Raw genomic sequence first — 11,535 nt, forward strand, 5'->3', positions numbered from 1 at the left:
AGGAACACCTTGTTACAGTTGTCAACTATGCCGTGAATGTCCGGTCTGCTGGCGATATCATGACCTTAATTGCTGCAGCAGCAACTCGCGGTGCTTCTCTCTGTCACCATCCTCAATGACGACTCTACCTTTCCACATCTATCAGACTTCCGACCGACCCCAAACAATCTTCCTCCTCTTCTCGATCTCTGTCTGTGGAGTAAACAGATGCACTTTTGGAAATGGCGCTGTTGAAATGGAAGCTTGCGTCATGGATGACAAAAAGAGATGTGGAGATGATTCTAAGCTCACCATTATTAACCGACCACAATAACAGGCTATGTTGATGTCCGCCATCTGCCAAAAGAGAAAAGAAAAAGATGAGCTCTCAAGTAGGCGCAGTGAGCACCAACAACAGGCAACTGTCAACCACTCTCACAAAGGAAAAAGAAAAAAAAAACTTGCAGATAAGAACATTTTTCCTAACCCTTTTATTATTAGCTTCCACTTTAATTATTTCTACCACACCTTGTCGGCCGTGATAATATATATATAAGTACATGCAGAGAGTGATGGTGTGTGGTGTCACATGACATGCACAATAACAGACGAATACAATATGTGATGATTAGGGCACCTAATGAAACTGCCTGCCATTTTATATCCCCATTGTGGCTAATATATATATATATATATTCTAATAACCTACATATTTAGGCAATACCTAATGTATTATTGATTTATGCTGCATGTCATTTATCAAACAACTGAATAAATCATTTATTCATGATTATATATATACACACATATTTAGGCAATACCTAGTATATTGTTGATTTATGCAACATGTCATTTATCACACAACAGAATAAATCATTTATTCACAGAAGGCACATACTACAATATTTTGCCTTGACAAACTTTGTCAATTTGATTTATTCATTATACGGTCGTACTTATACTGTCATTTATTGTCAGGAATTATTGAGCAACTAGATCCACTGATCAACATTGTTGCTGATTAAAGAAGTCTACCAACTTATAAACTGATGAGCCACGTGCTCATAGTGATATTTTGTCTGACCGGGCACCCTCTATTATCACCAACCAGGTGATCAAAAGTACGCCCAGTACTCCAAAATTATACATGAGCATTACTCATGTCAATCATACATAAACATTTCATGAGCATCACTCATGTCAATCATACATAAACGTTCATGACCATCATTCATGTCAACATTCGAGCATCACTCATGTCAACATCCATGAGCATTACTCATGTCAATCAACATAAACATTCATGAGCATCACTTATGTCAATCAGCTTCAAAAGCTTCATTTACAGAGCTCTAGCTTCAAAAGCTTCATTTACAGAGCTCTAGCTTCGAAAGCATCATTTACAGAGTTCTAGCTTCGAAAGCTTCACTTATAGAGCTCCAGCTTCAAAAGCTTCATTTACAAAAGCTCTAGCTTCGAAAGCTTCATTTACAGAGCTCTAGCTTCGAAAGTTTCATTTACAAAGCTCTAGCTTCAAAAGTTTTATTTATAGAGCTCTAACTTCAAAAGCTTTATTTATAGAGCTCTAACTTCAAAAGCTTCATTTAAAAATTTAAAAAAAAAAAAGCTCTAGCTTCAAAAGCTTCATTTACAGAGCTCCAGCTTCAAAGCTTCACTTGCAAAGCTTCACCTACAAAGCTTCAGTGCAGGGTATACAAATACCGCCTCCGAACAACCGCCATTTTGGCCCATACATGGATTCAATTTGAAGTCTCCAACCAACAGACTCTATTGACCGAAGACTTGGGGGACTACACTATACCCCATATATTGGGCCTCAACTGGGCCTCATAAAAATACTTGGAGGATTTAGCCCATTATTTATGTATTGAGGAGCGAGCCTTTATTCTATAAAAGGGACTCCCTCACTTTCATTAGAGAGCACACATGAAAAATACTTGGGGGACTTAGCTCGCTATTTATGTATTGAAGAGCGAGCCTTATTCTATAAAAGGGACTCCCTCACTAGAGAGCATCAACTCTAACCCATCATTCATGTATTGAGGAGCGAGCCCTTATTCTATAAAAGGGACTCCCTCACCTTCAACGCCACAAGCCGAGCCAACCAAGGCAACATAAGCCACGAGCCGAGCAGCCTCGCAGCATGTGCTACTTCTAGTTGAGCATCATTTTAGATTGAGCACCACCTCATATCGAGCATCAGTTCAAGACAACATCTAGTTACTTTGGCCAACACATGGACTGAATTTCAAGTCTCTAGCCAAAAGACTCTCTTGACTGAAGACTTAGGGGACTACTGTTTATACCATACTTAGGGCCTCCGTATTTAGATCTCGTACAAATACTCGGGAGACTTAAATGTAATTATGTAATAAAGGAAGGGGCAAATATGTAATAAGTGAGGAGCCCTTATTTTATAAAAGGACTCCTCACCTTCACAATTAGGGGAGGCCAATTCCTAGGCCCTCTCATTCTCTCAAAGCTCTCTTTCTCAGAAATACAATAATCAGTGTGGACGTAGCCCAAACCTTGGGATGAACCACGATACATCTTGTGTTATTTACATTTCTTGCAGATTCACGGTCGGATTTACGTTGTTCCAAGACCCATCCGGTTTTGTGCATCAACAATATTGTTGCAACATACTAAAATCTCTTGCAAAAGTTAATGATATTAGATTGGAACTCCTGAAGGGTTTAGAAAAATTATAAAGTGTTGAAAGGAATATTGTCTCGAGCTGCAGATCGAACAATATGCCAATACGAATCTTATCCATGATGTTTATGATATTAAAGAACCATATGGATTGAAGATTATAAGTTGAATACTCAAATGATTAACCAATATATAAACACTAAGAATGATCATTTGTCTTCGTGAGAGTAAAGATGAATTGATATTTGGTTCAAAAGTACCATATCTTAGTGAAGTATATGCTTTATTGTATTTAGCACAACACTATTCTTATCCGTTAAAAGGTTCATTGATTTATATTCTTGGAACTAGAATATTTCATTGTTTCCTCATTTATTTATTGATTATGAAACTAGAAGTTTCCATGGGCTTCTATATCTAACAAGTTGGAATAAAAGTTTTTAGGCATATTAGAGGAAATTTTTATACATTCAAGTACTTAGCAGAACCCCAGAAGGAGGAGGCATAAGAGATTGATCATGTGATGCCTCAGTACTTGGCGGGACTCCAAAAAGAAGAATCATCGGAGGTTGATTGTTTGGAGCCTTTGTACTTGGTAAATCTCTAGACAGTGGAGGCAATGAGTGCCTTTGTAATAGGGCCATAAACATCTGATGGTCACTTTGAATCTAACTTTCAGATTCCTGCAACTAGTCAAGCTTTCTTTTCATTCTCATTGAGTAATTATTTGCAAGCATGTGCAACTTTCTATTTTTGTGTTTGAGCTCTTTAATCTTTTGTCTAAGACTTGCCATTTTAGCCATTAATGATTCGACTTAGCGAGTTCGAGCTAGTAGATGTTAGCTCATATTGGATACAGAGCCAACACACTGAACACTAAAAGCCAGAGAGTCTTGAACAACCAATTCATCAGACCGTTTTGAAAGTATCTAGCTATCCTTGGGAGTGAGAAGATTCCTAGATATAACTATAGCAGTTATGTCATTCTTCATTACAGAGTTCCTAATTGTAAGAGGACCATTGACGGATAAGAATGATGGGTGCCATATATTGTCTTGAGGATACATGTCTGCATCTTCCTTAACATTAAAATTAAAACAACGGTCAGATGGGAAAGCCATTTTCAGAAATGATGAAGGAAAAAACAAAGGGGAAAATTTATACAAGCAGCAACTTTCTGAGCATGCATTTTGAACACAATTGATGCATACATAAAATAAGAGGCAACATGGCCACTTGTTCAAAAATTAAAGAGGCACCATTCTTTGAATTTCAAAAGTCAAATTTTCCTGAATAAAGTTCGTTAACACTTTTCAGACGCAATCTCAGCTTTTTTTCAGATATCATAAACAATTTTGTCAAAGATCTCTAACAAAGATGAAACGCGTGAATTTTACAGTTCCAATGACACCACTTTGCTGACTAACGTAAAGGAAATGATCCCAAACAACACCACTACTTGCTATTGGAAAATCCTTATATATGTTAACCTTCATCCTCCATGGCAAGGTAGACCTGCAAGAATGCCTAACTCTTCATCCTCTCCGATAGTGCATTTTTCAACAAAGCATCTCGAAATACTCAGTTTTCTTCCTCTTTGAGAATAACTCTTCAACCAAGTCACTCAAAATGCTTAACTCATTTCCTTAGCAAGAAAATAGTTTTGATCGAGAAGTTTTGCATCAGTATCAAAACCTTTTACTATTTTCTTAAAGAGTAAAAGTATCTTATATCATGCTTTCCCTTTGTCCTGTTTCTTTGTCGTTGTTCTTACCTACAAGACACGGAGAAAGAGAGCAATCAATCGGAACCTGAAATCAAACTTCCGATCCGAAACTGATTACCTGGGACCTTCCCTGATTGCTTACCTAACATTGCTCTCAAGTAGTCATCTTCAACTGTTGTTAGGTCTCGGATTTCCTTAGCAAATACCTCAGGACAATTGATATGATGTTGGCTCTTTACACTGAAGATGCTAAGCATGGATGAGTCGCTGAGAAGTGATGTTTTGAAGGATCATTCAAAGGAAAAGGTTGCGCACCACTTCTGCTATGCAAGAGATTGAAACAGAAAGATCAATGATGAGTCCACAGAAGTTCAAGTATGGCGTAGATACGCATCAGCCTAAAGAATTTGAAATCAGGGGGAGATACTCATCAGGCGGAGCATACATATCAAGATTTTAACGAGGTAGCCGATATTTACATATGGTCATCCAGGGGGCAGTGTTATAAAATGTGGATGGCCTAGATGGGCACTAACCTATCTTTTTTTATATATGGGAATCTTGCTTTGGAGCTATACATATTGGCTGGCAGCAAGGCAGCAGGCACTATCATTATCTTCACATTCCAAATATGTGCCTATAAAAGCATGAGATGGATGAGAGCAAATACACACAATGATACACGGCAGAGAAAGGAAGGAAGGAAGGAAGGAAGGAAGGAAGGAAGGAAGGAAGGAAGAGGACGAAAGAAAAGAGAGGAAGAAGAGAGGAAGAAGAGAGGAGAGAAAAGAGAGAGTTATCATTGTACTCCTATTATTTCAAATTATAAATGAAAGCACCACTGTTGGCCCGATGATGCACTTCAGTCACATTGACAGTAAAGGAACCTTGTAAATATTGTGTCTTGTTTCATTTATTCCACTGCACACACACCGCCGATTTTACAACATTGTCATATTTCTCTTTCTGTTTTTCTGCATTTCTTCTTTCAAGTCTCATTTCTCAGTTTTATTAGAAGTGTTCATAAATCATATATTATAATATGAATGGACGATAATATTTGACATTTCAAGGACTTTCACTCTTGAAGTGTATGAATTAATAACAATGCATGATGGAATGCAGCTTTCCGACCTAATTATTGAAGATGAGCCGATATATATAAGTTAACCTAGGTTCCTATGAATTAAAAGTCAGAAATGTACAGCTTGCCTACCACGAAAAGAAATTAGAGTAGACAGCATATCATAAAGTAGAGATTTTGTGTCTAGCTAGTTGCATTGCCTGATCTGGGTGTAATTCTGCCGAACTTATTCAAATTATAATATGTGATGATAGACTGAAGAAATTAAAAAAAAATCATGAAATCGCCTTTTTCTTTCTACCTAATTGATCATGAAAAAGACTTCTAGGGTTAAATTAAGCTGGTTAATTTAGTTGATCATCTTTTGTAATTTGGAAACTTAGAGGCCTCTGAATGATGAATTACGTAATGCCTTTTTTTAGGTGGGGTCTTGGTTAGGTTTGGGTGCTTGAGGTATTTCCTCTAGTCCAGATTAAAAAAAACAAAAAAAAAAAATTAATGAAAATGGTTTGAAAACTTTAAGTTTATGATAAGGATAAAATAAAGAGTAAATTGAATAGTATCAGGATTAACTTTTTAGTATAAAATATGATTTTTCGTTAAAATGAACAGTATTGAGATATTTTCGTTAAAGTTTTCTTAAAAAAACCTAACCTTCCGTCTAAAAGTAGATGCTTACTGCCACATTCAAATTTTAAATTTAACTTTTAATACTCGTTTGATAATTATTTGAGTCATTGTTTCTACTTTTTGGGTCTCAGATACGACGAATATATAAAGGAGAAATGAGGATGAAGAAGTGTGGTGAGAGGGAGGGAAAGAACAAAGATGAATTAACGAAAAAAAAAATCTTGAAAGTAAAAAAGACTTGAAGTAGTTGTTGGTTTTTAGTCTCTATAATTTCTTCTACATCTCTCCCACCATTCTCTCTCCACTCTTCTTCATTAGTTATTTCCACCATAAACTTTCTCCACGTCTCAAGCACAACATGGTAAAACCAAAAATCGGTTATATAACACGTAACTTTTTAGATTGAGTTTAATTGAAAATATTACGAAGAAATTTTAAAACGACTGCTTAAAATGAGTCATTTGAAAATCTTTCTTCTACTGGCTTTGTAATCCTGAGAAGCGCATTTTCAACCCTTCATTCTAATGTTTTATAGGACATTTTTGACTCCTACATTAATTTGTTTTTAGAAATCTCTCATCCAAAAACACACAATTATGATAAACACATTATATTCAAGATCATAAAGTGGAGTAACTTCAGAAGACAAAGGCATGCGTGTGCAACCAGAAAAGCCATGTTATGGAATTAGGTATACCTTTTAACCTTTTCATTTCGTCCTTCTCTTCATTTGAAATAAACTTGTTTAATCAATATGCCCAAGTGGTCCTCTCCACCTTTGCCATATTTATATATTCGAACATATAAATATAGTTGAGTAATACTCTTAATTACCAGATGCAAAGTAAGTTTTTAGATCGTCAAATTAGATATTGTTAATTCTGATTGGCCAAGAAATTAAACACTACCTTATGTATCGCTTAACCTAGAGATAACACTAATTAAGCTGATCGTGAAGGAAATTAACGTATGCAGTTGTATATTTAGCTTCAAAGAAGGACAGACACTATCAACTGCATAAACCCTAACTTCAACAAAAACTTAACATCTTGTGGCCACAAGTTTCCATATCGCATTGAGACCCAATGACCCATCACAAAAACTTACACTGACTGGGCCACGACCAAAGCTTAATTACATCGTTTTTGTCCTTTCCATCTTTCTCCAACTCTCTTCCTTTAATTGAGTTAAAGGTTCTTCAAAAATGGTGGACAGACCTGAAAAAGATATACAGTACAAAAGTGAATGATACTTTCCACATATATAAACCTTAAAAAGTTGCATAGACTTACGCACACCGCACGTTAGAAAAATGAAACAAATATATTAACCCAGTATTTGAATTTCAAACTCTACTACTGATCTTTTGTAATGTGAAAGAGTAACTTACGTGGTACTCTTACATTGCCACCGTAACATCTTGTGTTAATGTTACGATGCATTATAGAAAAAATTGATATATATCGTTGTATTATTAATACAGGATGTCATAATAATTATGTATCAGTGTCATCATGTAAATTCTTATCATGCTAAGGATCTCATTATTATGATATTCGAGTGCTAATTTTAGTTCACATACCTTTCTTCTGCATCACAATTCTCATCATTTCATCATGGTAATCTTGCTTGTCACTGCTACTCTCGTGTAAGTTAACCCTACTTTCTGACTTTTGTACTTCTTTAATCTCTTGAAAGTCTTGATCATCAACAGTTGCCATCTTTGACCTGGCAGTGGCAAAAAGCCACGTGGCGTCCATCTGTTTGCTGATCATACGTGCTGCATAGTATGGAACCTTCACACGTTTGCTACTCTCAGACTTGATGCACCCATTGATGAACATCAAACAGTCCATCATGCTTTCCTTGGCCAACCCTTTCATGTCATATGCCTGTGATCTCCTCCAAAGACTTTTGCTGTGAGAATTCACTGGACTCGACAAGCAGAGAGCTCTTGTCGAGTCTCTAATGGCGGCATCTGCGTCTCCGATCAGCAATTCACACTGAGCTCTATTGCTATAGAGCACCATTCTTTCTTTTCTCAACCCTAATGGGCACATTTTTAATGCTTCAGAATACTTCATTATAGCTTCCTCTATTTCTCCTATACAAAACATATGATTTGCTTCTTGTTTCATTAAATCCACCAAAACCCTACTTTCCTCAATTTTTTCTTCAGACAACAGTCTCTCCTTCTTCCTCCTCTGTACCTTCAAATTCCAAACCTCTTCCAAACATTTTTCAATTCTTCTGTTTTTGTTCAACTCGTTCAGAAGAAGTGCTTTTGTGATTGCCTCACCTAAGTTTGATCTATCTCCAAGGCTTTTGAGCTCAACCAAATCGACAAGAAACAAGGCGGCCATATCGATAACTTTATACCTCGTATTGGGGTCTTTGAGAAGCAACAAGAGGCAGTCGATTCCCATGTACTGCCAGTCATCTGAAGACCTTGAGAGATTACACAGGCTCTCAATAACTACCTTTGATTCAGCAATTTTTTTCCTTCCATATTTACTATAGCACAAAATCCTAACAAGTCCAATCCCAGCTGGCGATGAGTGATTTGCCAATCCACCCCACATTCCACACAACTCTTTCAAAAAGTTCCCCTTGCAAATGAGGTTCAAAGACCTCTCTTTGCAAGCAAAACAATTTAAGATATAGAGAGACCAACACTGAAGCTGACTAGCCCATTCCTCAGCCTTGCAATTCTCCATTTCAAATCCCCCAACACCTCTTGTGAGCAAATTACAGTGATATTTCTGTCTTTTTATCTCATCCTTCACCCCGACAAAACTAACATACACCACATCAAGACATGTAGAGGCTAACTTTATGGCCAACTTCACCACCTCTTCTTCGTATTCCGCCACAGCTTCGAATGTCCTCTCGTAGCTTGCAAGGTGACCTAGCGCTCGAACCGCGACCCTTTGCTCGACCCAACTCATCTTCCCTCTCAGAAGCTCCAAAAGTGGTGGAATCACGCCCGATGCCACCGCCTTTTCGGCAAACGCAGCCTTGTTCATGGTATAAGAACCAATGACATGAGCTGCATAGTAAGGGATGAAGATGTTTTGGTCCCTCTGAATCCAACTAGTACTCTTATTGTTGATGCCTTTGTGGATAAACCTTGCCATGCAATCAAAGATTCCAAGGGATGGGAACTCCGGGTCGTCAGGGTGAGCCATAGCAACATTCCATAGGCTGCTCAGCACCAGAACATTTCCTTGGTCTTCTCTGAGAGGTAGTTCCTTAAAACAGGCTGATATACCAGCTCTTCTCTTGAAGGAGTTTGGCTCTTTCATGGTGCAGAAGAAGCAAAACGGTCGAGTGCAAGCCTGTTCCTTTGTAACATTGGTGGGCAAGGTTTTCTTCTCCTTTTTCTTCAGGTAATCCATGACCGAAGGACCAACGTTGAGTTTAGGGCTTTGGATTTGTTGAGAGCAATGGGGGGAACTGAAAGGAATAGGTTAAAATTGTTTAAGTGGGCAGAGTGGCCAGGTGTTGTAGCTTAGTGACATTAATGGCGCATGTATAGTGTTTAAAATCCTATTATATATGGTGAAGCATCTTTGTACTTTAGAATTATTTGTGCCTTTAGAATTTTTTCTACTGTAAACTATATGTACATATAGTTTGTCGTAAACAAAACTTCTCTTTCACTAATGTATACACTCGTGTGTATTTCTTTCTAGTATGCACCGGTGTATATTTGGGACACTTTGGATGTGATCCGTGACTATCAATATTTTTTTACTGAAACCTTGTTTGTTTTTAGTTTTTTATCGAAGTCTCTAACATTAGTGTAATAGTGTAAGTTACTATATTTTTTAAATTAAAATTAAAAATTGAAATTTGTATTTGTTTATATTAAGGGAAGTGTTATTGACACTCCAAAAATCTCATTCTACACTCCTCACAAGCGTATTTTTCTTTCTAAACATAGAAAGTTTGGAGTGTAGAATGAGAATTTTGGAGTACCAATAACAATTCCCTATATTAATGAGATTTTAAATATAACCCATAATTTGTGGGATTAACAATAATAAAATATAAATTATACTCTCTATTATATTGTGTGTGTGTGTGTATTATCAAATCACAAAAAAAAAAAAAAATGTACCCATATAAGTTTAAAAATGAATTAAAAAAATTTGAATGTATTTTATATTAAAAGTTTGGGTAAATTTTATATAAAAAATTTGTACATTTTATATTAAAAAAGGGTACATTTTACAAATAAAAAATTGGTATATTTAAGAATGGGTACATTTAAGATTAAAAAAATAACAAATTGGTATATTTAAGAATGGGTACATTTAAGATTAAAAAAAATTGAAAATTATATGAATGGGTACATTTAAGATTAAAAAAATGAGAATCTTTTTATAAAAATACTAATGGGTACAAACTTATTCTAATTTAATTTAATTTTTTTTTTTGAAAATGTTTGAATTGAAAATTAATTAGGAGTTTAATAGAGGTGTGAGTATCCTAAATCAATTACTAATTTTTTTTTTTTTAAATGTAATAAACATGTAAATGCATTATCAAATTAATCAAAATTGGAAAACAAATAAGGTCTCAGTCCATGAATATTAGTAATTAAGAACCGGATACTAATTATTCCATATTTATATTATACATTGAGACTGCGCATTAACTATTCATTACTTTGATTCATGCTATATACCAGAGTATAGTAAAATTTTGACTCATTATGTAGTTACTAGGTCCTGCAATGAGAGAGATGGTGCATGCGTCGCGATTGACGATCTGATTTCTAAGGTGGGTTTGCACTTTGTTAAATTCTTTTACATGAAGCTTAGTTCTTATATAATTTGTAATATTGAATCCAATTTTTGTATGGAATCATGTGGTGTTGGGTACATATTTTACAAATTCCTGGCCTAGTGACAGCCATGCAAGTAACAAGGAAACAGGCCTTCGCAATTGTCACCCGACATTGCAAAGCAAAGTGGTCCTCATTTCGGATGGAAGGCCTTTAAATTTCTTTGAATCAGGATTATTAGTTTTTAGTTTCTTCATTAATCTGCATTGTTTCTTGTAAATACTAGTTTGTCTTCATACAGCTATTTAAGGATCGCGTAAGCAAGATATATCGTAGATTCTCAAAATCTACCAAGTATAATTCCAACCAATAAACACTTGTTAGAACAAAAAACTTTCTGCTTTTCAATGCACATTTGACAGCATGTTGTCTGGAACCTTGATTTTCGTTTTAAGTTCGCTTGTCAACAGGTCTAATGCTACTCTACTAATAATCTTCTCCAAAAGCTGTTCTAAAAGCCAAAATCTAGGTCCTTCTATTCAACTAATAATAATGCAGCAAAATGGACTGTGATTACAGATGGGGTTTGTTGCTTGAGCGATCTGAGGGACCACAGCTTGAAAACGTGGTTTCAGTTTCGGACTTAAA

At 36.0% G+C, this 11,535-nt stretch overlaps 1 protein-coding gene and 1 long non-coding RNA gene across 2 annotated transcripts; both read right to left on the reverse strand.

The window, feature by feature from the left end:
- Positions 1 to 4,028: 4,028 nt before the first annotated feature.
- LOC139197935 (uncharacterized) lies at positions 4,029 to 5,090 on the reverse strand. Its single transcript, XR_011583335.1, has 2 exons — positions 4,918 to 5,090; positions 4,029 to 4,701 (listed from the first exon to the last, which is right to left on the reverse strand). It is a non-coding gene; the product is annotated as an uncharacterized lncRNA (long non-coding RNA).
- Positions 5,091 to 6,944: 1,854 nt separating this feature from the next.
- LOC103441066 (uncharacterized) lies at positions 6,945 to 9,738 on the reverse strand. The gene is made up of 2 exons (XM_008379761.4): positions 7,678 to 9,738; positions 6,945 to 7,312 (listed from the first exon to the last, which is right to left on the reverse strand). Exons 1-2 carry the CDS (start codon positions 9,491 to 9,493, stop codon positions 7,230 to 7,232), a joined length of 1,899 nt encoding a protein of 632 aa, XP_008377983.3. The 5' UTR covers positions 9,494 to 9,738; the 3' UTR covers positions 6,945 to 7,229.
- Between the last annotated feature and the right edge of the window lie 1,797 nt (positions 9,739 to 11,535).

This window comes from Malus domestica, chromosome 08 (genome assembly GCF_042453785.1).
Source record: "Malus domestica chromosome 08, GDT2T_hap1".
Taxonomy (NCBI): domain Eukaryota; kingdom Viridiplantae; phylum Streptophyta; class Magnoliopsida; order Rosales; family Rosaceae; genus Malus; species Malus domestica.

Excerpts from the sequence above, each read along its gene's own strand:
- LOC103441066 (XM_008379761.4), bottom strand. The coding sequence starts at position 9,493 with ATGGATTACCTGAAGAAAAAGGAGAAGAAAACCTTGCCCACCAATGTT. Across the intron at positions 7,313-7,677 it reads AATTGTGATGCAGAAGAAAG|GTCTGTCCACCATTTTTGAA; the intron begins GTATGTGAACTA and ends TATCTTTTTCAG.